The sequence below is a fragment of the Monodelphis domestica genome, chromosome 5 (genome assembly GCF_027887165.1).
Source record: "Monodelphis domestica isolate mMonDom1 chromosome 5, mMonDom1.pri, whole genome shotgun sequence".
Taxonomy (NCBI): domain Eukaryota; kingdom Metazoa; phylum Chordata; class Mammalia; order Didelphimorphia; family Didelphidae; genus Monodelphis; species Monodelphis domestica.
In genome coordinates this window covers 140,867,881-140,894,700 of record NC_077231.1, presented here as the reverse complement: position 1 = coordinate 140,894,700, position 26,820 = coordinate 140,867,881, and the positions used below count along the sequence as shown (strand labels likewise).

The following is a 26,820-nucleotide window of genomic DNA, read 5'->3' as shown; positions in this document are numbered from 1 at the left end:
GTTTTGACTTTTTGGTCTACTATAAAAGATTTTGGTCTCTATCCAGTTTTTGCCAAACTGCTTTCCAGTTTTTCTAGCAATTTTTGTTAAATAAGTGAGTTCTTAACCCCAAACCTTGGATCTTTGTGGGGATCAGACATTAGATTATTATCATCATTTACTCTTGAGCATTGGCTACCTAATCTATTCCACTGATCCACCACTCTGTTTCTTAGCCAATACCAGATTATTTTGATGATTACTATTTTATAAGATATAATTTGTGATCTGGTATTGCAAAGCTACCTTCACATTTTCCCCCCCAGTGATTCCCTTGATTTCTATTATTTGTTTTTACAAATGAATTTCATTTTTTTCTAGTTTTAGAAAATAGTTTTTTTTTTTGTATTTTGATATGGCATTTCAATAAAAAAAATTAGGTAGAAATGGCACTTTTATCATATTGATTTGGCCCACCTATAAACAATATTTCTCCAGCAGTTTAGATCTCTCTATATTTGTGTGAAAAGTGTTTCGTCATTGTGTTTATAGAGTTTTTGAGTTTGTTCTGGCAGGTAGATTACTAAGTATTTTACATTGATTGCAGTTATTTTAAATGGAATTTATCTTTCTTTGTCTTCCTCTTGGACTCTGTTGGTAATAAAAATGCTTATTATGTATTTTTATTTTGTATTTTTCAACTTTGTTGAAGTTGTTAATTGTTTTAAACTAGTTTTTCAGCTGATTCTCTATGGTTCTCTTCAAAGAGTGATAGTTTTATTTCTTTAATTCCTATTCTAATTCTTCCCATTTTCTTTTCTTCTACTGCTCTAGCTATCATTTCTAGTACAAAAATTGGATCATACCCCAGATAAACATAGATAATGGGTATCCTTGCTTCCTCCAATCTTATTTTGGAAGACTTCTAGCTTATTCCCATTATAGTTAATGCTTGCTGATAGTTTTAGATAGATACATCTTAAGATTTTAAGGAACGATTCATTTATTTCTAGACTTTCTAGTATTTTTAGTAGGAATGAGTTATATTTTGCCAAAACTTTTTCTGCATCTAATATGATAATAATACGGTTTCTGTTATTTATTTATTTATTTGCTGATATGGTCTATTATGCAGATAGTTTTCTTGATACTGAACCAGCCTTGTATTTCTGGTATAATTTCCACCTACTCATAGTATATGATCTTTGTGATATATTGCAACCGGCAGTGTTCCTCAATCATAATCCCTCACCTCTGGAAGGATAGGAGGAACTTTGTTTTCTCAGCTGTTCTCCTTTTGCCATGATAACATTCTGGTGTGTGGTGCCACCAGAAGGAGCCAGAGAAGGGTACCATTCTGTTTCGCATGTGGGGGGATGCTTGGTGACTGCATGAACATCTATGAGAGGCAGATGGCTCAGGCTTTGCTGCCTCACTTTTGACTGATCTCTGGTTTTATCTGAGGAGGTAGGACATTTTTTTATGGGTTTTGCCAATAACTTTTTTCTTGAGAGGCTTTTGGCTTGCCTAAGTTAAATGCTATTTCAAAATCAGAAGTTGACAAAGCAGGATCTTTTGTTGTATCTGCCTCTCAGTTTTGTTATCAATAAAGATGTAGTTTATGATAGAAACAAGCCTGTGACATTCTTCTTTTTTCCTGGATGTATATTTATCAAGGATTACTAAATTTTTAGAGGGATGGGAATTTATGTGAATGAGTGGATGGATTTAGGGATGGAAGGTATATTAAAGGTCATCTTGTCCTACTTTCATTTTATTGATGATTAAAAAGCAACTTTCCCCACAGAAAGTAAAAGTGACTTTCTGACCCAGTTAAGGGCATAACCATAAGGGGTTGAATCCAAGTCTACTCATGCTGAGTTCCTTTAAAATGATGTCACCACTACCACAATTTTTTTTCTGTGTGGCCCAGAAGTTTTTTCCCCCCTTTAATACTAACACTGTAACTTTCTCATACAATATACTGAGAATTTTGTGGTGTTGAGTCCAAATGTGGTTGTTGTGATTTCATGGATGATTAGTTTAGTTCACCATAGAAGTGCCAGAAGATTTGTTCCATGTGGTCTTTCTTTCTCATTATGTTTTCAGTTTCATCTCTCTTGGCTGAGTTTCACACCAAGCTCTTACTTTTCCTCTCATGTTTTGTCTTTTTAAATCTTCTTTTTGCATGACCACATAGCTTGTATCTTTCTGTATCTTCAAGACTTTGCAAATGTGCTTGAGTTCTGAATAGGCCTCCACCCACCAATTAAGTGCTTGCTGTCCCAGGTAGTTTCAGTCTTCTTCTGGTCTCCTTCTTGTGGTGACTTTTTATCATCAAACTTCCCAAAGAAATGGTAGTAATTTGACTTGATGTTTCACTTGTTTGTTTCTTAAATTTTTTTTTTATCTTCAGTAACTTATTTCATTAAATTGTATAGACAGGTGCAGCATTTTTCCAACTTTATCCTTCAAACTTGATATTGATTTGGTCTAATCAATTGATCTAATTGCATAGATAAATGATTTTGAAATGACATTGGATGGTTATTTCTTGTCCATTAAATTCCCAAAAAGTTGCTTAATAATAATTATCCGCATCTACAATGTGTTTTACTTTGTGTTTAGAGAGTCAGGAAACCTTGGAGTCAGGAAAACCTGAATTCAAATTCCAGTTGTGTCAAGTACTAGCTGTGTGACTTATGTAAAATTATTTTTAACTTCTTGGTGCTACAGAGCAGTTGCTGAATCACAAAATCACAGGTCTAGTTCAGCAATCAAACTATAAAGCAAAAATAATTTAAAAAATAGGTTTAAGTCACTAAGTTGTATTTTTCTGGGGTATTTTGTATTGCTATCTATCCATGAGTTCTGTTGGAAATGATTTGCTTCATTTATGTTAATTTCTTAAACAAACAAAAGACAGGAAATATCCCAAATTAACTTCTCTGCACTATCTTGATTAGAGTCAATTATATAAATATCTTAACCATTAAGGAATAATAAAAGCTTTGGTGCTTAACAGAAGTTTAATGTAGGCCACTTATATTTAGATGATTTATTATTAGTTAGATTTATGGAAACTGCCCTGTTCTTGGCATTTTATTTTTTCCAGGAAAAATTTTTACTAACTTTTTTTTTTGTTTGTTTTGGTGCTGGTGGTGGTAAATATTTTTTTTTTCCATTCAGTGTAGAGTTAAAAAAAGGCATGACTGATGATTAGCTTTTGAGAGAACTTTTAAAAAATCATTGCTGTAAATTCCTTTTTTAGTAAGACTTTATATGAACCATTTTGATGGGAAAGTCTTTTTTGAAAAGCTATTGCCTATATTGAGTTCAGTATATTTTCCTAAGGTTTTCTTCTCTTGTCACTGACCTGAATATCTTATAAGAAGTCTTAGAATTTATGACTGATAAATAAGTATGTTTCAGACTCTTAATTTTTCACTCTGGATTATCCATGCTAAAACTAGAATGCATAATGCAAAAACAGGAGATAATCCTTCAGCATTGTCTGTTTGTAATACTTACTTGATTCCTCCCTGCCACACACCCTACCCCCCCTCCCTCTTTTCCCCAGGAGATTTAGTTTTTCAATTTTGTTTTGCTTAGCTTAGTATTAAAATTAGTTTATATTCCCTGAGGATGTTGAAAGTGATGGCAGGCAGGTAAGAGAATCCTAGCTTTCAATGTGGAGAGAGTCTTGGAGAAAGCTAAGCAGTTCAACTGTCCTCATTTTTTACACTTGGTAAAATTGAGGCCCAGAGATGATAAATGCTTTTCCTTACATCTCACAGCTAATGACTAGCAGAATTAGGATGTAAACTCAGGCTCTTTGATTCTTCCTACCTGGGGCAAAGTGGGGATCCAAGATAGATTTTCATTAGTAATGGAAAATGTTGAGAATTACTACATTTTTGAACAAATAATGATGGAGATGGCATGTGATTCATTTCATTAGAATATGCAACAAGGGAATTTTAAAAGTAAATATTTATTAACTATTCAGCCATAAATGATTTTATTTTTATTCATTCAATAAAATAAATTATAATTTTAAAATTAGCAAGTAAGCCACTTAAAAATGCAAACTTTTCAAAGGACATTTTAAATCAAACCCTTCACCATCATCCTTTTCAACCTGATCTTCTTTGCTCAAAAATGCATCTTTCCAGCTGGGTCTTCCTCTTCTAGCCCTGCACTTGGCCATAAAGGGCCTGCAGTGCCATTGGTGAGCTTTTTAACTTTCTTTGTAATTATTGCCAAGTATAGGTCTGGGAACATATTCTATGGGCTGAACCATGGAAAATGAAATTGCTAGAGGTATCATAGGGGAAAATGTCTCCTTGATTTTCCTCTGACCCAGCTAGGACAGGTTAGAGAACTCTGGGCAAGAGATGGCCCTCTGAGGCGGACAGGAGAGCTGAAGCCTGCCTGATAGTGCTGGAGAAGAGCATTCCTGGACCAGGCCAGCCTTCACAGAGTGGAGAGTCTGGAAGGGTGCTGGAGGGGGTCCTGAGCTAGACTAGAACCTTCTGGAAGCTGTGGAGGGAAAGTGAGTGGGAAGGGGATGAAGGAAACCAGGAGAAGCTAGAGAAGAATTAGTAGCCAGGGGACCACAGTTTGGAATGAGAGGTTTGGTCCATCTGATAATCAACAAACAAAAAGAAGTCTATTTTACTGTAGCTTGGAAAGTTTATTCAACAGAGACAAAGAGCATCTAGATCACAGAGTGGATGAAATGTTGGACTTGGGATGAGGAAGACCTGATTTCAAATCCTACCTATCAGATATGTGTCTCTAGCAGTGCCAAACACATACAATACCTTGTTTCAGAGGAGTTAGGTGCTCATTAAGATATCTCTCGATTGGTCAGTAACAGTAACTGACTTACACCAAATGACCTTCATGTCCCGTCCCCCCCTCCCCCCCCCCCCGCACCAATTTAAGGAAAATAGGAAATAAGTGATTAAGAAAATGATAAAAATTAGGAAAAAAAATTTAGGAAATTAGAATTTTGGCATTAGTGGCAGGCCCTTTGTACCTGGGCACTTAATGTTAATGGAAGGATGTAGTGTTTTAAAATGTAAAAAATGTAAAATATTATTTATTAATTTTTCTTAAATTTAAGAAATGTTAAGGAAAAATCAATTTAAAGAAAATAGGGAATAATAGAAAAAACATAGGAAATTAGAGATTTGGCATTAGTGGCGGGTCCTTTGTACCTGGACAGTTGATGTTAATGGAAGCATTTTAAAATGTAAAAAATTTAAAATATTATTATTTATTTTTTAAGTTTAAGAAATGTTAAGGAAAATCAATTGAAATAAAATAGGAAACAATAGAAAAATATTTGAAATGAGAGATTTAGCATTAGTAGCAGGCCCTTTGTACCTGGGTACGTGATGTTAATAGAGGACTATGGTATTTTAAAATTGAAAAAAGGAAATTTAAGGAAAATAAATGCAGGAAAAGAGGAAGTAATAGAATAATTTAGGAAGTTAGAGTGTTAGTGTTAGTGGCAGGCTATATTGTATCAAGGCAGTTGATGTTTAAAGGGGGGCTCCAACATTTTGTTTTGGGGGTAACTCAGGGCAGTATTGATGGTTATGTAATAGAATGAAGGAGCCTCCCAAACTCTGGCATTGCTGGTCTACGCTCCTATTATTGGGAAAATCCTGGAAGCTCTGTTCCTGTTCTTTATTCTGGCAAAAAGAAGACTGATCCAGCTAAATATCTTTGCCTTATTTGGGGGTGGCAGAGTGTGTTGAGGGACAGGTGATTCCAATCAATCACCATCATTTTCTCTGATCCCAGGTTGTCTCTGAATGATCTCAACCCATTTCCTACCCTGGATAGCAAAGGAGATCCAGTCGTCTGCCTGGTAGATTGGAAAAGAGATCCAGAGCAGAGAAGGGTGGAGGACCTGGGAAGTTTTAGCTGACAGAAGAACAGATTTGAGGAAGGAAGCCTTCTTCAGTGATGGGAAGGCTCTTGTGACATGTTCTGCTTGGCCTTAAGAGCAGAGGGAGGGTGTTGCAGAGAGGCAGATTTAATCGGAAATTAGAGCTATCCCAAAGTGGAATGTGCTGCTGTAGGAAAAGGCGGCTTCACCCCCACTTGAGGTCTTCCAGGGAGGGCTGAATGACCTTTTATTGGTGATGGCTGTAGAGAGGGTTTGTCTTAAAGTTCAGGCTGTGACATCTGAGGCCCCTTCCTGCTTGGCTTAAAGATGCCAGTGTACTGACCAGTCTGCAGTTTTTAAAATAGATCTTCCCCAATAGGATGTTATCTTAGAACTTTAAATATATGTAAATATACTGTATTAAACTGCTTTCGCTGCTGTTTTGCTTTAGCTAATGTTTTAATTTGGAACTTGCTCCCTTAGGGGATTTTTTGGTGAAGGTATGATTAAGAAAATATACAGATGTAGATATATAAATGGTAAGAGAATACAATTGGGAGAATGCAATTTTGCCCCTTTGGCATGTGAGTGATTTAGAACATTAGGGTTCCCAGAGTACATATTTTCTGTTCCCAGTCCTGTGTATAAGAATGTCCTCTGGTAACCCTCTGTTAAACCCATCTGTCCATTAGGCAATTTCCTTTTAGTTAATGATATTTAGGAACTAATTATTCAGGAATGGAGCTTATCAAGTGATTCATTGGCAAGAAGAGCCTCGGCTTTCTTTTTATACTGCCTCTGGGATGATGAAGAAAGTGAGATCCTAATGGTGGGACAAATCATTCCCATGATATCTGCATGTACTGTTGAGTTGTTGGTGTTGGGCTGCAAGTTTGTTGTGAGAGACAAGAGTTGAGTACTTGAAATGCCCAGTAAAAGCATGCTGCATTGCTCATCATCTTGACTCTTGCCTTGCTGCTTGACTTTGATGACAACGGAGGAGAGTCTTGGGGCAACTCTGTCCTATTTTATGGTTCCGTTTGTTCTGCCATTCCATGTATTTCACTCCCATTTTATTGATTTTTGCAGTTTCGTATCTTTTGCAGCAGTGGGAAACTTGGGGTAGTAAATGAAACAGCTTAGCTATGACAGTAAACCTACCGCTTCTGTCCAGATTAGTCTCTGTCTCTCTCTTTGTATAAAGAAAATAATCACATGTTAAATTCTTCAGAAACTTTTCCTCATTTACTGGCAAACCTTGGTGGTGGTCAGTTTTTTTTTAGCATTATTTTATTTGGTCATTTCCAAACATTATTCATTGGAGACACAGATCATTTTCTTTTCTCCTCCCCCCTCCCCCCATCTCTCCCTGAGCCGACGCACGATTCCACTGGGTATCACATGTATTCTTGATTCGAACCCATTGCCATGTTGTTGGTATTTGCATTCATTTAGAGTCTCTCCTCAGTCATATCCCCTCCACCCCTGTAGTCAAGCAGTTGCTTTTCCTCGGTGTTTCTATTCCCACAGTTTGTCCTCTACTTGTGGATAGTGTTTTTTCTCCTACATCCCTGCAGATTGTTCAGGGACATGGCCAGTTTTTTTTTTTTAAAAGAAGGATATTGTAGTCCGTTGATACACACGAGGGTTCAAATAAAACAGATGCTTTCTGATCTGTGCGATCAGGGGTGTCCCCTCACTTCTTGGAGATGCCTCATCTTTCAAATCAAGAGATAATGATAGCTGTCGTATTTATACTTCCCATGCTCATGGAGAAGAGCAAACGATACAAAGTATGTGTAAGGCTTTTGCAAACCTTTAAATGCTGTATAAATGTCATCCCTTAAAGGAGTAAGAAACTGGTGTTATTGGAGGACTTGCTGGGGTTGGAATGTTGACTGTGAAATCAACTCTGACATGATTCTTGGTACACTTTCGCTGAGTTAATAATAATAGTGACGAGGGTGTATCCACTGCTTTCCCCTGCCTTCTTGGGATGCCAGCTTCCCAGAGAGGAGTGCCATTCCCCTCCAGGTTCCTGGGCTCACGCTGAGGGTTGGAGGCTTCTCGGGAGGTCCGGTCTGGTACCCTCCCCATTAGCCATCAGGTTGTTTTTATAAGAGGATATTTCCTGAGAAGGTGTATGAAGCAGAGCGATGGGCATCCCCCTCTCCCTCCAGCGTCCCTGGGACTCCAGTGTCCAAGTACGACTGAGGGGTGCCCCTCCTCTCCTGTTTCCCCCTTTGGAGGAGCTCCCATGGGTATAGCGGACAGACGGCTGTCCCCAAGGGTCCAGCCAGAGCCAGGCGCTCCCTCCGCCTTCCCCACTAGATTTGGCAGTTAATGAGTTGTCTGTGGGACTTCTCTGATCTCTCTTTGTGACTCACTCATCACGGAGGCACCTTCATCTCAGGATGCTCACTGTCCGACGGCCGGGAGAGAAGCAGCATCAAAGACTTGGGCCCCAGACCAGGACTGTCGGACAGCAGACATTTCCTAAAGTGCCAGGTGATCAAGAGAGGCAGAAGGAAGGTGTCGCCTCTGTTGTCCAGAACCTCAAGTGGTCTAATTGGGAGACAAGAAGTGGACAGCTACACAAGGGCTGAGGGACGTCTAGATGGATCCTTTTGGACCAGGGCTCGGTTCTGGCCCACTATCTTCTGACATTTCAGCCAACCAGAGGACTGTTCTTTACCAGGCGGCACCTTCCCGCCAGAGTCACCCCACGCCGATGGAAAGCCACCGGAGAATATTTCTCAAATATTCTAATCTCCACCAGGAAGCCCAGCCCCCAGCCCCTCCACCCTAGCCATCCCAGGAGCTCCCCTTTACGTCTCGCTTTAAGACTGGCCAAGTTCTCAGCATGCATAGTTATCTCCTTGGATCCCCACAGTGACCCTGGGAGGGAGAGATGATTATCCCACTTTACACAGTGGCTTTTCCTTTCTAGCGAGTAGCCCAGGCAAGACTCACACTGATTTTCCTGCCTTCGGTCTGCCCAGTGTCCTGTAAGTGGCATGCATCGCCCCTCCATGAGAGCTGGCCAAAGTTAGGCGTTTGACTCCGCTGTTTCAGTTTAGTGACACGACCTCGGGGTTCTGATGGCTGCAGAGCCGCAGGGAGCCAGAAAACTTTAGATTTTAAGAGTTATGATAAAAAAAACGTAGTTAAAATAAAAATCTCTTATTCTGGAGAAATAGGAAATAGGTTGACTTGATGATCCTATCCTAATGCTTGATTCTGTTGTCCTGAATGTTGCCATTTTTTCCTTTTTAAAGGAACGTCTTCCTACAGGATGAAATAGGGAGCAGAAGATAGTTTTCCTTGAATGGAGAGCAGCGTGTCTTTGATTTCCACCATGCAAGAGACGTCTCATTTGTCATTGGAGAAATGTAGCAGTCCAACGAATGGTAACAATGAATATGATTCAGGTGAGCTGAGTTATCCAGATTCACTTTATTATTTGAATTATAGAATCATTGGTTTGTTTTATTTATTTATTTAATTTTTGGTGGGATAGGAGGAAGGAAATTCCAGTTTTATAGAACTGAATGGAGCTATCTCTTTCAAAACCATATCTGACACATTGTGGATGGTTAGCTTTCATGTTTTTAAGTGTGCCTTTTGCAAGGTGACACTTAAAATGAGCAGCATCATCTTCATCCCCAAATCTGAGTATATCGAACGTGAAAAGTTTATTTAATTTAATTTATTTAATAATTTAAAGAAATTAAAAAATTGCAAATTTACAAAAATTCTTCCTTCCTTGCTTCTTTCTCTCTCCCATTCCCCATCTACCATATAGTCCAAGAGGTAAGGCCTTCCATTGAGTCCTAACATTTTGCCGATCAATGGTAAATAGTATAGAGCTGGGGACATTGTTTCAGAAAGACTTGAGTCTAGAATGAACTGAAGCTCCAGGAAGAAGCTAAGAACAACAAGAAGGACATTTCCCCTCACTTTCTAAACTCTTATATTTCATGTTAGAATCAATACTGGTATAGGTTCCAAGATAGAAAAGTGGTAAGTGCTAGGCCATGGGGTTTAAGTGACTTTCCCAGGGTCACACAGCTAGAATAGGTATGAAGCCTGATTTGAACACAGGACCTCCTGTCTCTAGGCCTGGCTCTCAATCCATGGAGCCACCTATCACCCCAAAAAGGAATGGAAAAAAAAAGGACTGTTCAGAGCAAAAAGAATTAAAGGAAAGCTAGATCCACGGTTAAGAATACATTGGTATCATGATAGACAGCAGAGAGAGTGCAGTTACTTAATTTCTGTTTTGGTTCTGTCTTCACTATCTATGAGAAGATAGGGAATTTAAATGCAAGCTAGGTGATGAGATAGTAAGAGAACCTCTGACTATTTGTAAGTTCTAGATCATTGGTCCAGACAAATTTTATCTCAGAATATTGAATGAATTGAGTTGAGCCCACTGAATTGATATCAGTAATCTTTATTATATAATTATATATTTGTAGAGAATGAGTTATATCATATTACATTATGTTATTATGTAATAACATATATCATATTATATTACACATACTAATTATATACATTATGTAATTGTGGAGAATGAGTGAGTGTCCAGAAGACTGGAAACAGGCATATAATGTCCTGATTTTTAAAAAGATGGGTTCTAGACAGCAGATGGGGGGCAACTAGGAGGCATAGTGGATAGGGCGTGGGGCCTGGAGTCAGGAAGACTTATCTCCCTGTGTTCAAATCTGGTCTTAGACACTTACTAGCAATATGACCGTAGGCAAGTCACTTAACTTTGCCTCAGTTTCCTCATCTGTCAAATGAGCTGGAGAAGGAAATGTCAGACCACTTCAGTATTATTGCCAAGAAAACCCCAAATAGGGCCACAAGGAATTGGACAAACACTGAAATGGCTATTCAAAAAGGACAACTAGACAGCAGTGATAGAATGTTGACAGAATGGTTATTCCAAATGGATGGCTTGTAGACACTCAGCGATCTCCAGGTTCCAGCTTGGGCTTCTTGACCAGGAACTTCATTCCTTTTTTGATGAGGAGGCCGTTAGACCGCTGGATTTGGGAAAGGCTCAGAGAAGGTTGTATGTGGATTTCAGTAAGACATCTGACAAGATTCTTTCCAGGAATCCTTATGGACAAGATGAAGAGAATTGCCAAGGGTCTCCAGCTCAGGAAATGAGGTTTCTCAATGAGTGTTGATTATATGGAACGTGCTTGGCAGTGACACAGATAAAGATGTAGGATTATCAAATTTTCACAGAACACAAAAAAGATGAGAGGGTTAACCAATGTGCCGGATAACAAAGCCAGGATTCAGATAGATTTGGACTGAATAAAAGAAAGTCCCGAAATGTCCTCTGGGCTAGGGGCATCCTGGAGCTGGCTAATCATTTGTCCAGTAGATGGTTAAATTTTCAGTGTGAGAATTTACGCCATCGGAATCTGTAAAGGCTACAAATTGGGGTCTGCATGATCATTTTGTTGATTGTTTAGAGACTTTGGAAAGTGAAGGATAAAATGTTAGTGATGCTGATGAAGTCTATCATGAGGACATTTTTTTAGGGGGGTGGGGAAGAACTGGTTGTTAAATATAAGCTGTGAAAGTGAGAAAACCCAAATGGACAAAATTCCTTCCCCAGGGGAAATCTCTAGAGTTCATTTTAGACCTAATCTTTAGGAATGTTATAATCAAACTGAATATCTCATTAGTTCTTTTTACACCTCCTTAGTCTGACTGCTACAACCTGTAGGAGGCATTTCTTGAACTCTTTCCCATTAACCTTCCAACTTCAGGGCAATCAGGACTAAGTTTTAATCTAGCTTCAGACTCTTATTTAACCTCTGTTTGCCTTAATTTCCTCATCTGTAAAATGAATAATAGCACCTGCCTATTAGTTGTTGTGTGAGGTGTTGGGCTTGGAATCAAGAAGACTCTTCTTCCCCATTTCAAGTCTGGTAGATGACTTAACCCTGTGTGCTTCAGTTTCCTCATCTGTCAGATGAGCTAGAGAAGGAAATGAGAAACCACTCCAGTATCTTTGCCAGGAGAACCCCAAAGTGAGTCATGAAGAGTCAAAAAGAACCTGAATCATAGCTGTTACGTATTTACAATAATAATTGTGAAGTACTTGGCACCATGCCTGGTGCATAGTAAACATTCTATAAATGTTAGCTATTGTTTTTATTGTTATTCCCTTGATTATTTCTCTGGATTTGTCTCCCAATAAATGAGCGGTCCTTGAAGGCATTTATTTTTCCATTTTGTCTTTTCTTCTCCAGTCCTGGGTATGCAGGAGGCACTAAGTAATTGCTTGCTGGATTGGCCTGAATGAGTGTCTTTTTCTCTCTTGTACCCTTTTCAGGCATTTCTTAAAGCCTTTCTTTTCTCAGGGCTTGCTGAACAGGATGGGTTCAACTCTTAAAGCTTCTGGCTTTGACCATATCTTGCTTCGCCTATCACCCCAAAGCCATCTGCCTTCAGTTGAGGTGGGGCCCCTTTCCACAGAAGTGTTCTAAAGCCTTTAGATGCCAGCTAAGTACTGGCTTTTCACTTCTCTGAAATCTTAACTGTTTCCTTCTGTGCTTTCTTCTATTCATTCATGACACTATCATGTTAGAAATTTGATACCTTTCCTACTGGAGGGTGGCCTCCTGTTCAACGAAAGCCTGTTCTGACATGGTTTATGGGCATACTGCAGACAATTTTTTCCTCTTTGGACTTTTTTTGGGATATAATATCATATAATGAAATATGATATGACTTAAAGGTGTGCAAAGTGCTTTACGTGTTATCTTATTTAGTCCTCAGAAAAACCTAGGGAGATAGGGCTGTGATCATTTCTAATTTATAGAAAAGGAAACTGAGGTTGAGAGGGGTTAAGTGACTAGGGGCTTATATGAAATACTAAAAGTCTGAATCAGGATCTTAGACTGTTGGGGGTAAAATTTAGGGTTGTTGACTGTATACATTATTTTAGTGGTCGCCAGGGATTTTTAAATTCAATCCCAATAAAATACTCAAGTCAGTTTGGGATTTTTATGGTGGTTTAATTACAATAGAAGGAAGAAATTAAGAAGAAGAGAGAGAGGAGAAGGGAATTGGACTTCTCCGGCCTGGTCTGAGCCAAAAAGGAGTTGAGAGGCCTTGGCCAAGGGACCTCTCCAGAAAGCCAAGGGAAAGGGGAGTCAGTCTTATCACTCACCACGTGACTGTCTAAAAGGAAGCAGTCTGAGGAGCTCCTCCAGACTTGAGTTCCAAGCCCAAGTCCGCCAAAGCTCCCAGCGCTGTCCAGAGAGCCCAGAGAGCCCAGAGAGAGGAAGTGATGCGAAATAAATAGGCAGTTCTTTACACCACTTCCTGAGTCTCATATGTACCAGTGGTAGCTTAAGCTTGACTTAGGAAAGCCCAGGGGGTCTGTCAATTGTTTCTGATTTGTCACTTGTTAGCACATGTCTGTCATAGACCATCCTGCTCACAGTTAATCCTTAAGTGGGAGTGTATACATTCCTGGTTGCTAGAATTCTAAAGACTAAGCAGGGTGGAGTCAATCTAAAATTCACAGTACTCAAGTCTTCCTGACTCTCAAGTCTAGTGCTCTATCCACTGTGCCACCATGCCCTTGAAATCCATGGTGTATTTAATTTTCTAAGGATAGGGTTCTTTGATTCTTCTCCTGAGTATTCCCTATCATTTTGCCTTCACAGGTTCATCAGGGGAGCCCTTAGTGACTCTCAGAAAAAAAAAAAGAAACTTTGTGAAATCAGAAATAGTGTTAGAATTAGACTCTGGAAGGAAGAACAAACCCAGTCACTTTGTAGTCAGGCAGAGGGAGATGCCACCTTGGATAGACAAAGGAATGGGGGGGTGGGATCTTAATTTGGTTTCATCCTTCAGTGATAAATTAAAATCATGAATACAGTAAATGCTAAAGTTTGATATTTACTAATAAAATAAAAAAATACTAATCAGATTTACTAATAAAAATGAATCCTTTTCAATTCTGGAGCCAGTTTTGGAAAGCTTGCCCAGGATTTGCCAGGAGTCTTTCTTATGTTGAATACTGTATAAACATTTGGTATGTCCTGATCCTATTTAGGAGTCTATATACTCCCACAAACCCATACTGCACCTCTAGGTATGGCTATTTTAAATGAACATCTATCCCACTTTAGATGACTTCAAATCTCCAATACTTTTTTTTAATAACTCACAAGTCCAAAGAGCTGTGATATGGGGCTCAGTGAGCTCTTCTGTCTTGGCACGTGATTTGTTTCCTTCCATCCCAAAGAGAACGCAGTTCCTTTTCAGACAGAATCTTGGGACGAAGAAGGGTAATGGCTCACCCTGCCCTGCCCCAGGCTCTTTCTCCCATGTGTATCTCTCTGCCTGTTGCTGGTCAGGCAACTGCTGTGATCCCTGACAGTGGTGGGTTTTCTGAAACGAGTCCGCAGGTTAAAACAATGGACTTGGAGCCTAATTAAAAACCTTCTTCCCTCTCCTGCCCTGGTCTCTTTTCCTTAAGAAAGCTCAAATAATAGTGAGGCTGAGTAAGTGACACCCAAGTCATGTAAATGAAAGAGGCACAACATAAAATTACTCCTCATCCTGTGAACACAGGAGACGTGCCTGGAATGAGCACAGATAGATGAGGTAACCTAGGAACTGAAGACCTCTCCAGCAGACAAAATTGACAGCATTATCACAAGAAGCACAAAGAAGAAAATATACTAAAATACAATTTCTGGGAATTCTCAGCTCCTTCAATTTCTATGTGATAAAAGCAAGCAAAACAATATTCTGACACAGTGATAAATGGATTCCTTGACATTATTTCTACAGACACAATAAGTATAATTTCCTGATGAAGACTGTAGATAAAATGTTGATGTAAATTTCAGTGTGGGGGAGTGTCAGGAAGACTAGGAGGCCTGTCTCTCCTTCCCCCCCCCCCCCCCCCCGGGCCTCCCCAATGATGGGAATAGATCAACCATTGTTTTCTTGGATTTTTCTTTTTGGGAAGGAAGAAATCAAGACTCATTGGAAAGCCTGACCTTTTTATTTTACCTGTATCTCCCTTATTCATTTTGGGATTTGGTTTTGTGTTACTTTGATGGGGTCATTTCCTATTTCGTGAAATGATTCAAGTAGGACTTAATAATATTCTTTTTTCTCCCCATCTGCCCTAATTTAATTTTATAATATATAAAAGTGGTTTTATTAGGATTTCCCCAGGAATCTCAGCCAGCATCCTAAAACTGTCACAGGGGCTTCAAGGGCCACTGCATGTACTTTTACTCATTTAGAGATTCCTGACCAAGATTCTCAGAAAGAGATGTCCCAGTTTTTTCTTCAGAGCCTTGAGTTTATCTTATGTATTGATACATTCAAAGGTTATCTTCTCCCATGAGATGGCTAAATCTTTTTTGTATAATACTAGAACATTACTACCTAGCAGGAAGTTTTCAAAAAGATGAGGGAAAAAAATATAACAGTAACATCATCCAGAAACTGCTCAGGTGAGAAGCAGTTTGCCTTTCTGGATTTCAGATTTTTTTTTTTAATCCCCAGGATCATGCTTAGCATTTCATTCAATGCCACTCAGAGAGCTTTCCAAAGGTCAGAAACTTATCAACGTTTCTTTCTCGGTATTTACTGTTTTTTCTTTTTTAAGGTTGTACAAATTGAATTCTTACTGACAGCATTAGGGCTGAAGGATAATCAAATAAAATAATATTAGTTAATATAAAAGAATGTAGACAAAAACATGTACTTTTTTATCCCATCCTCCCCCCTTAATTCTTATTTGCTTATTCAGGAATATGTTGTAGTTTTAAAATTAAACTTGATTGTAATGGAGTAGATAGGGCACTGGTTTGGGAGACCAGAAAATTTGGTTTTAAATCCCACCTCAGATATCATGACTAGCTTTGTGACCCTGGGCAAATCATTTAATCTCATTTTTCTCATCTGTATAATGAGATGGTTGGACTTGATGGCTTCTAAGATCCTGTCTGCCTCTTGATCTATGATTCTGTGATACTAAAAGTATCTTTATTTGACAACAAAATAATCTATGTCCATATTTTTTCTTTTTCCTCTATTAAAACATTTGTATTGCAAGTTCTTCTGGGAAAGTGAAAATGATTTTCTTTTTTATAGCTGTAATATTTTGGCCCCCCACATAGCTATCTGTTTTCCAAATCAAGAGACTTTACAGTGATCCACAATTGATTAATTAATATACCTGTTTTTCTTCCAAACTGAAGAGTTATGGGTTTTATTTATTTATTTAAAATATTTTCCCATATAACCATGATTCATTTTCTTTCCCTTGCCCCTCCCAGTGCCGACAAGCAATTCCACTGGGTTGTACAAATGTTGTCACTTAATACCTATTTCCATATTATTCATTTTTGCTATACAGAAATCTTTTAAAGTCTAAACCCCAAACCACATACCCATATATCCATGTGATAAGTGATGTCATATGGGTTTTCTTTTGCATTTCTTATGGTTGGGATTTTCTTGATGGGCCATTCAATGGACTTTCATTGCATCAATAGGGACATTTTGTTGAGTAGCCCCTTAGCCTAGTGCCTGGCACATAGCAGGCCTTTATTAACTACTTATTGGTTTGGACTTGATAAAATGTTTGAGTGTAAGAAGTTTATGGATCAGCTACAGAAACATGCTCTGCCTTTATTTGTCTTACACTGAAAATATTTTCTGCACTTTATTTGGAATTTCGTGATGATGTATCTTTAAAGAATTTACTGGTCTCATTAGGACGTAGTATATTGGACACAAATTTTAAAGTCTTCAAATGGGAGGAAGAGGCAGCAAGATAGTGCAGTGGATAGAGTATTGGGCCTGGAGTCAGGTAGACTCATCTTCTTGAGTTAAAATCAGACCTCAGACCCTAGCTAACCCCTGTTTGACTCAATTTCCTCTTCTATAAAAAAATGGCAAACTTGTTCAGTATCTGCCAAGAAAATCCCAGATGGGGTCACAAAGAGTTGGATATGACTGAACTACAACCACAAATGTGAAGAAGCCCAAATTTTTAAGCCAGTTGTAGATATTTTTTCAAAGTGGTAGTCACAGAGAGGCTTAAAATCTCCCTTCCTGCTGGTTTTTTTCCTCATCTGTCCTATGAAGGCAATAGCACTGAGCTTATCAAGCTGAACGAACATGAAATGATTTGTAAAATGTTTACGTTTGTTGTAAGAACAGTATTAAGTTATGTGCCGGGCACTGAGCATAGGTTTTGAGGGTACCAAACCCCCCTCTGTCTTTCAACAACAGCAACAAAAGCTAAACCCCATCAAAAATCCAGTCCTTATTCTCAAGGAATGTAAGTGCTGTCAGGGGAGGCAACATACACACATGGAAGTAGATACAAAGTGGCTGCGAATTATAATGAATTGAGAACATTCCTGGAAAGGAAAGAATATTGATATTGATAATTTATTAATAAAATTTTTTTACATTATTTTATTTGGTCATTTTCAAACGTTATTCATTAGAAACAAAGATCACTTTTTTTTCCCTCCCCCCTCCCCCCCAACTCTCCCATTGGCAATGTGTGATTCCTCTGGGTGTCACATGCATCCTCAACCTGAGCACATTTCCATGCTATTGGTTTCCATACTAGGGTGTTCATTCAGAGTCTCTCCTCTATCATATCCCCTCCACCCCTGTAGTCAAGCTGTTGTCCTTCCTAAGTGTTTTTACTCCCACCCTCTGTCCTCTGCTTGTGGGTAGTGTTTTTTTCTCCTTGGTCCCTGCAGGTTGTTTAGGGACATTGCATTGAGACTAATGGAGAAGTCCATTACGTTTGATTGTGTCACAGTGTATCAGTCTCTGTGTACCATGTTCTCCTGGCTCTGCTCCTCTCACTCTGCATTAGTTCCTGGAGGTCGTTCCAGTCTCCATGGAATTCCTCCACTTTATTATTCCTTTGAGCACAATAGTATTCCATCACCAACAGATACCACAATTTGTTCATCCATTCCCCAATTGAAGGGCATCCCATCATTTTCCAATTTTTTGCCACCACAAAGAGCGCAGCTATGAATATTCTTGACAAGTCTTTTTCCTTATTGTCTCTTTGGGGTACAAACACAGCAGTGCTGTGGCTGGATCAAAGGGCAGACAGTCTTGCCACATCCCCTCCAGTATTCATTACTTTCCTTCACTGTCATGTTAGCCAATCTGCTAGGTGTGAGGTGATACCTCAGAGTCGTTTTGATGTGCATCTCTCTGATTATCAGGGATTTAGAACACTTTTTCATGTGCTTATTAATAATATTGATTTCTTTGGCTGAGAACTGCCTGTTCATGTCCCTTGCCCATTTATCAATTGGAGAATGGCTTGATTTTTTGTACAATTGATTTAGCTCTTTATAAATTTGAGTAATTAGACCTTTGTCTGAGATTTTTGTTATGAAGATTGTTTCCCAATTTGTTGCTTCCCTTCTAATTTTGGTTACATTGGTTTTGTTTGTACAAAAACATTTTAATTTGATGTAATCAAAATTATTTATTTTACATTTTGTGACTTTCTATGTCTTGCTTGGTTTTAAAATTTTTCCCTACCCAAAGGTCTGACATGTATACTATTCTGTGTTCACCTAATTTACTTATAATTTCCCTTTTTATGTTCAGGTCATTCACCCATTCTGAGTTTATCTTGGTGTAGGGTGTGAGGTGTTGATCCAAACCTAATCTCTCCCACACTGTCTTCCAATTTTCCCAGCAATTTTTGGCAAATAGTGGATTTTTGTCCCAAAAGCTGAGGTCTTTAGGTTTATCATAGACTGTCTTGCTGAGGTCACTTACCCCAAGTCTATTCCACTGATCCTCCTTTCTGTCTCTTAGCCAGTACCAAATTGTTTTAATGACCACTGCTTTATAGTATAGTTTGAGATCTGGGACTGCAAGGCCACCTTTTTTTGCATTTTTTTTCATGATTTCCCTGAATATCCTTGATCTTTTGTTCTTCCAAATGAACTTTGTTATGGTTTTTTCTAATTCAGTAAAAAAGTTTTTTTGGTAGTTCGTTGGGTATGGCACTAAATAGATAGATCAGTTTGGGTAGGATGGTTATTTTTATTATATTGGCTCATCCTACCCATGAGTAGTTAATGTTTTTCCAATTGCTCAAGTCTAATTTTAATTGTGTGGAGAGTGTTTTGTAGTTGTGTTCATATAGATCCTGTGTTTGTCTTGGGAGATAGATTCTTAAGTATTTTATTTTGTCTAAGGTGATTTTGAATGGGATTTCTCTTTCTAATTCTTGCTGCTGAGATGTGTTGGAAATATATAGGAATGCTGATGACTTATGTGGGTTTATTTTGTATCCTGCAACTTTGCTAAAGTTGTTGATTATTTCAATTAGCTTTGTCTAGGATTCTTTAAGTCTCTAGGATTCTTTAAGTAGACCATCATATCATCCGCAAAGAGTGATAACTTGGTCTCCTCATTGCTTATTTTAATGCCTTCAATTTCTTTTTCTTCTCTAATTGCTACTGCTAGTGTTTAAAATGTTAAATAATAGAGGTGATAATGGGAATCCTTGTTTCACTCCTGATCTTATTGGGAATGCATCTAGTTTATCCCCATTGCAGATGATGTTTGCTGATGGTTTTAGATGTATACTGTTTATTATTTTTAGGAATGACCCTTCTATTCCTATACTTTCTAGTGTTTTTAATAGGAATGGGTGTTGTGTTTTATCAAAGGCTTTTTCTGCGTCTATTGAAATAATTATGTGATTTTTGTTGGTTTGCTTGTTGATATGTTCAATTATGTGGATGGGTTTCCTAATATTGAACCAGCCCTGCATTCCTGGTATGAATCCTACTTGATCATAGTGAATGACCCTCCTGATCACTTGCTGGAGTCTTTTTGCTAGTATCCTGTTTAAGATTTTTGTATCTATGTTCATTAGGGAGATTGGTCTATAGTTTTCTTTCTCTGTTTTTGACCTGCCTGGTTTTGGAATCAGTACCATGTTTGTGTCATAAAAGGAGTTTGGTAGAACTCCCTCTTTGCTTATTATGTCAAATAGTTTGTATAGTATTGGGGTTAGCTATTCTTTGAATGTTTGATAGAATTCACTTGTTAATCCATCTGGCCCTGGGGATTTTTTCTTTGGGAGTTCTTCGATGGCCTGTTCAATTTCTTTTTCTGATATGGGATTATTTAAGAATTGTATTTCTTCTTTTGTTAGTCTAGGTAATATATATTTTTAAAATATTCATCCACATTGCCTAGATTGGCATATTTATTGCCATATAATTGGGCAAAGTAGTTTTTAATGATTGCCTTAATTTCCTCTTCATTGGAGGTATGGTCTCCCTTTTCATCTGTGATACTATTAATTTGCTTTTCTTCCCTCTGTCTATTTTGTTTGTTTTTTCAAAGTACCAGCTTCTTGTCTTGTTTATTAATTCAATAGTTCTATCATTTTCAATTTTATTAATTTCTCCCTTAATTTTTAGGATCTCTAATTTGGTTTTCTTCTGGGGGTTTTTAATTTGTTCACTTTCAAGTTTTTTGATTTGCATGTCCAATTCATTGGTCTCTGCCCTCCCGAATTTGCTAATATATACACTAAAGGGATATGAATTTTCCTCTGAGTACTGCTTTGGCTGCATCCCATAAGGTTTGAAAGGATGTCTCACCATTGTCATTTTCTTCAATGAAATTACTAATTGTTTCTATGATTTGTTCTCTAACTAACCAATTTTGGATTATCATATTATTTTATTTCCAATTGAATTTTTATTTTGCTCTCCACATACCCTTACTGATCATTATTTTTATTGCCTTATGATCTGAAAAGATTGCATTAATTATTTCTGCTTTTCTATATTTGCATGCCATGTTTTTATGAACTAGGTTATGGTCAGTCTTTTTGAATGTGCCATGTGTTGCTGAAAAGAAGGTGTATTCCTTTTTGTCCCTATTTATTTTTCTCCATATGTCTATTAACTCTGATTTTTCTAAGATTTCATTCACCTCTTTTACCTCTTTCTTGTTTATTTTTTGATTTGATTTATCTAAATTTGATAATGGTTGGTTTAAGTCTCCCACTAATATGGTTTTACTGTCTATTTCTTCCTTCAATTCTCCTAGTTTCTCTATTAAAAATTTGGATGCTATACCATTTGGTGCATACATGTTGATTAGTGATATTTCCTCATTGTCTATACTCCCTTTTAACAGAATATATTTACCTTCCCTATCCCTTTTGATTAGGTCTGTTTTTGCTTTGGCTTTGTCAGATATCATGATTGCAACTCCTGCCTTCTTTCTATCAGTTGAGGCCCAAAAGGTCTTACTCCAACCTTTAATTCTAACCTTGTGAGTGTCAACCCGCCTCATATGTGTTTCTTGAAGACAACAAATGGTAGGGTTTTGAGTTCTAATCCAATCTGCTATTTGTCTACGTTTTATGGGTGAGTTCATCCCATTCACGTTGAATGTTATGATTGTCATTTGTGAGTTCCCTAGCATTTTGATATCCTCTCCTAATTCTGAGCTTTCTTCTTTTGCTATTACCTTTTAAACCCGTGGTTTATTTTAAATCGGTCCCCCTAGTCCCCCTCCGTTGTTATGCTTCCCTTTCTAGCCCCTCCCTTTTTGTTTCCTTCCCCTCCCCCCTCTCCTTCCCTCCATTTTTGTGTTCCCCCCCTTAATCCCCTTGGTCTTCCCTTCTCCCTTACCCTGTTGGATAAGATAGAATTCAAGATCCCAATGGATCTAGATGCTCTTCCCTCTCAGAGTTGATTTCACCGAGAGTAAGGTTTTAGTATTAGCAATTGGCTCTCTTTTCCTTTCCTTCTTATGACAGAATTCTTCCCCTCCCCTTCCCATGTATATCTTCATGTGGATTGTTCTATTTAATTTATTTCTATTTCTTCAAGAATATCTTAGTACCTTCATTGATTCTCCCTTTCCTTTTTCTTTCTTTTTTTTCTCCCTACCCTCCAAATCTTGTTAATGCCCCAATCTTTCCCTATGAGTGATTCTTCTGATTACTCTATTAATGCATACAAGTTTTGAAAGTCACATATAACATTTTCCCCATATGTTAGTATATATAATTTGATCTAATTGTGACCCTTATAGAAGAGAGTTTGAATAAAAGAAAAAATAAAGCACTTTTCTACTTTTTCTTTTCTTTCATATTTACCTTTTCATGTTTCTCTTGCTCTTTGTGTTTCTATGTCAAACTTTCCACTGAGTTCTGGTCATTTCTTTATGAATATTTGGAAATCTTCCTCCTTTGTCAAATGCCCATACTTCCCCCTGGAAGTATATAGTCAGTTTTGATGGGTAGCTGATTCTTGGTTGAAGACCCAGTTCTCTTGCTTTTTTTGTGAATCATGTTCCAGGCTTTCTGGTCTCTTAGTGTTCGCTGCTAGGTCATGTGTGATCCTTATTGACACGCCTCTGTATCTGAAGTTTCTCTTCCTAGCTTCTTGTAATATTTTCTCCTTAGTTTCCAAGCTCTTGAATTTGGTGATTACATTCCTGGGTGTTGTCTTTTGGGGATTTAGTATAGAGGGTGTTCTATGAACTCTTTCAATTTCTATTTTTCCCTCTTGTTTGGGAACGTCAGGGCAATTCTCTTCAATGATTTCTTGTAGTATGGCATCGACGTTTTTGTTAATCTCTGTTTTTTCAGGTAGACCAATGATTCTCACGTTGTCCCTCCTTCCTCTGTTTTCCTGGTCTGTCACCTTGTCAGTGAGATATTTTATGTTTTCTTCTATTTCATTAAATTTTTGACTTTGCTTCATTAATTCTTGCTGTTTTGCAAGATCACTGTCTTCCAGTTGCTTAATTCTGGTCTTTAAGGACAGGCTTTGCTTTTCAGCCTTCTGTTAGAGGCTTCTAGCTCTTTCTCCAACTGAGATTTTGTCTGTCGGGCTGAAGATCTTTTTTTGAATTTGTTCCCATTTTTCTTGCCAGAAGGTTTCCATCTTTTGGATAAGCTCCATTTTGAGTTCTTCCAGAGCTTGTGGGTAGTTTCAATTTTTTTGGGCGTGTTTTGATTTTCTTTGCATTTCATCCTCTTTTTCGTTTGTAGCCTGGGTTTTCCCTCCATAAAAATTTTCAATAGTCACGTTTTTCCCTTCCTTCTTGGAGGGTTGATCTTGGGCACTCTGAGCCATCCCTTTGGTGGTTTTCCCTTTCCTTTTCAGTCCAAAATCTGAGTGAAATGGGCGGATTTTGATGTTTTTTCCTCAGGCTGATTCTTCCCAGCCTCTGAAGTTTGTTAGCTCTCCCTCCCACACAGTCAGTGTTCTCTTCTCCCCTGGGCATGCAGGCTTCCCCTGTAAAACTGTTCCGCAGGGTAGTTCCCTGGTAGTCCTTCTCAGTTCCCAGGGACTCTGGCTTGCCCCCCTCCACCCCACTACTGCGTGGAGTGGAGGAGATTTTGCCTCAGGCTGTTTCTAGAGCTTCCGCGGCATTCGCAGTTTGCAGGAGCCCCCGTGGTCTATGCGCTCTCCAGTGAAACTGCTCTGAGGGGTAGTTCTCTGGGAGTCCTCTTTAGATCCCAAGGACCCTGGAGTGCTCCCCACTCACTACAGAGCTGTTCCTCACTCACTCACTGTCTCCAGCGAGTGTGCTGGTCCCTATTCTGGGGTGTGGGAGGGCAGCTCAGCTCAGCTCACACTTGGCAGTGAACTTTCTCTCCCTCTTATAGTATGGAAGTGTTCAAACCCCACGTACCTTCATTGCTGTGGGCTGCTGGAGAGTCTCTCCGATCTTCTAAAGATGATTTTTATGCTCTTTTGAGGTAGTCTATTTCATTCGGTTCAGGGGGGAGGAAGCAATTCACATCTAGATTGCTACCATGTTTACCAGGAAGTCCCCCTTAATAAATTTTGTAGTTATAACTAATAGGAAGTTTGCTGGTAACAGAGTGACATCAGATGAAAATTCTGTCATCAAAAAAAGCTGAAAAATAGGTAGAGTTTTAGGTTCTGCCCCATTAGATTTATTTATTTTTCCTTTCCATTATTGGGGAGGTGACACCCCCCCCCCCCCATTTTTATAGAGTGGAGGGCCTTTTGAAGCAGAGACTTTTTTTTTTTTAAGTGAGAAAGGCATCCCTGTGCAGTAAGGAAGAACAGTGAATTGGGAGGGCTGGAACTTCTAAGTCTGCTGCTCATCCTGCCACCAGTTAACCAGGGGGACCTTTTTTTAGTATAGTAGACTTTCAGTAAGGAACCTTTGAACAACCTCTCTGTTGTCATTTCCTCATGCACAAAATGAAGAGCTTCAATGACTCTAAGAAGACTGATTCTATTTACTGTATTGTCCATAGAACTCAATATGGTGCCACGAACCTAAAGTAGGAGGAATGTATAAAAAGTCAGGGGGCTCGTATTTGGGGAGACACATTTCATTGCTACCTCAGTTCCCATGGACATCCCCCTGACGTCTGCGTAGCTACAGCTGATAGCTCCAATCCAGCACTCGGCAAAGATGTCAGGGAAAGTCCAGAATATTTGAGAGCAGCTCCTTTTGTTCCATTCAAAGCTTATTAAAACCCTTTGACTCTGATAACATCTCAGAGTGGAATTTCTTCATGGCTTCATTTCCCCAGCAGTCATCTTGATAACTTGCAAACCAAAGCCATCTGTAGAATCCAACAAAATCCCTGTAAGCCAGTGTGTCAGTTTGCATTAAAGATTTTTCTAGTCTGAGGAGCGCTTGCTTTTACATATTTCACTTTGGGATTAGTATTTTTTATGTTTTGGAGGGAATTTCTTTTGGTTTAAACTCTACCTTGTTTTATTTTTATTTACAGATGAAGGTTCAAGCATGGAAGATCCTGACTTTAATTGGGGTGAATATTTGGAAGAAACAGGTGCAGTTGCTGCCCCTCATACATCATTCAAACATGTATGTAAAACATTTTTATTTCACTTTGTTTCTTCTTGTTTTGCATTTAAGTGGTTGGTGGGGGGTGGGGTGGTGAGTATAGAAATAGATACTAAACAATGACCAAGAGACAAAAAACCATTGAAAAGTGTAGGATGGAAGGAAATGGATTTTTTTTTTTTGGTTTGTTTTAAAACAGAGCTCACGAGGAAATATGATAAATTGGGTTTTACTTGCATAGGCTCTACTATGGAGGAAACCCTTGCACTTAAACATATTATCTTCATTGCCATCAAATAATATGGATTTAAGCTTACCAGTCTAGGCTGTAAACTTGCCCATCATTTTTCTTTTCAGACATCATAGCACCTAATTGCAGAGCTTTGCAATGGTGGGCACTCACTCAGTGATGGTGGTGTGCTGGGTGTTGTGCAAAACAAATTAGACAGATGTTGTCCCTGCTCTCTGGGGGCCCACAGCCCAAGGCAGGTGCCATTAATACGGACAAACAGAAAGTCAGCAAACAACCTGAGGAGTTCTGGGGATGCTCTGTTAAAACAGCCAGGTAGACAAGTGTTTGTTCAGTTTTATTTTTTACTCTTAGTTGGGTACAAAAGCATTGTCTTACGTGAATATAGGAAACTTTGGACCAGGTGAAAGGGGATGACGGAGTATTGCTTAAAACATGTTTTATTGCTGCTCTTTGTTTTTATATCACAATTATTTCTGAATATCCCCTCCCCCAATGAGTACCCCTTATAACAGAGAATAAGCATTCCGTAAAATTCTGCAGCGCAAGAGCCCCTGCCTCCCTATGACATCTCTGTTCCTTGGGTCCAAGACTAATGATCGTCATTATGATTGAGGAGAGTAATCATTGTCTTAGTGTTCTTTTGATTTCTATTCTTATCATTTCTTAGATTGTTCTGTGAGGTTCTGCTCACTTCAGTCCATTCAACTTATGTAAACATTTCCATTCTTCTCTAATTTTGTCATGTGTCTTTTTGTTATTACAATTACAATTCTTAAATTGTAAGCTCCTGGAAGGCAAGGACTCTCTTTTACCATTTTTTTTGTATCCTTAGAGCTTAGCATACTATGTGGCACTTATTAGGTGCTTAATAAAATTTTATTTATTCATTGATTGATTATGGTGCGTTATTATTATTCTCTTGGACTCATTTTCCACAGTTGTTTCAGCCATTCCCGAGTTGTTGGGCACCTCCTTGATTTCCAATTTTGGGCTCTTACAAAAAAATGCCTCTCTGATTTATATTCCTATGTACGAGGTCTTTTATTATTATTTTTTTCTAACTGACCTCTTTGGGGATATTGCCAGTGTCAGTGTCAGGATAGGTGAGTCAAAGTATGAACAGTTTGATTACTTTTTTTTTGCAAAATTGTTTTTTTCTGAGCAGTCAGATGAATCCATAGCTGTACCAACAGTGTATCACTCTACTTTTTCCTCTGAAGTTCCCCAAACATTCACTATTTTTGCCTATTGTCATCTTTTGCCGATTTGTTAGATATGAGGCAAAACCTCAGAGTTGTTTTGATTTATATTTGCTTATTATTACTAATGTCAAGTCTTTAAAAAGATGATTGGTGATAGTTTGTAATTCTTTTGAAAACTGTTCACGTCTTCTGACTGCTGGTCTTTTGGGAGAGATTTGCAAGAAAGTCTGTAGATTGGATTTAATGAGTTTTGTATAGTCATTTTAAAGAACAGGGTTTATTGAGACCTCCAGCTAGTGGACTGGGGGCTTGGAGCCACTTTTTCTTGACTCTGTAAGAAGTCATGTGATGAAACGGAAACCTTTATTTTTTCTCCGTTACTTTTTTCCTGTTCTCTTTTCTGTTTCTATATAGAGTGCCTATTGCTTCCATCAAGGGGTTTACTTTTATTCTGTATTTATTAATATTTTTCAAGATAGGATTTAGCTTTTAACTTGAAGCATAGTGGCTGAGGTTCAGCAGTTGGAGCAGGCAGGGGATGCTTATGTGGTTAGAAAGCCTTAGTTATAAGT

The 26,820-nt window shown here is 38.4% G+C and overlaps 1 protein-coding gene across 3 annotated transcripts in view; it reads left to right on the top strand.

Annotated features, from left to right (window-relative positions):
- SFMBT2 (Scm like with four mbt domains 2) overlaps positions 1 to 26,820 on the top strand; it is a 285,508-nt gene that overhangs the window by 32,234 nt on the left and 226,454 nt on the right. For all 3 annotated transcript variants that reach the window (XM_007503935.2, XM_007503933.3, XM_007503934.3), the window contains exons 2-3: positions 9,163 to 9,315; positions 24,720 to 24,814. In XM_007503935.2, coding sequence (XP_007503997.1) covers positions 9,213 to 9,315; positions 24,720 to 24,814 — 198 coding nt within the window. In that variant the 5' untranslated portion in view covers positions 9,163 to 9,212. The remainder of the gene's footprint in view (positions 1 to 9,162; positions 9,316 to 24,719; positions 24,815 to 26,820) is intronic.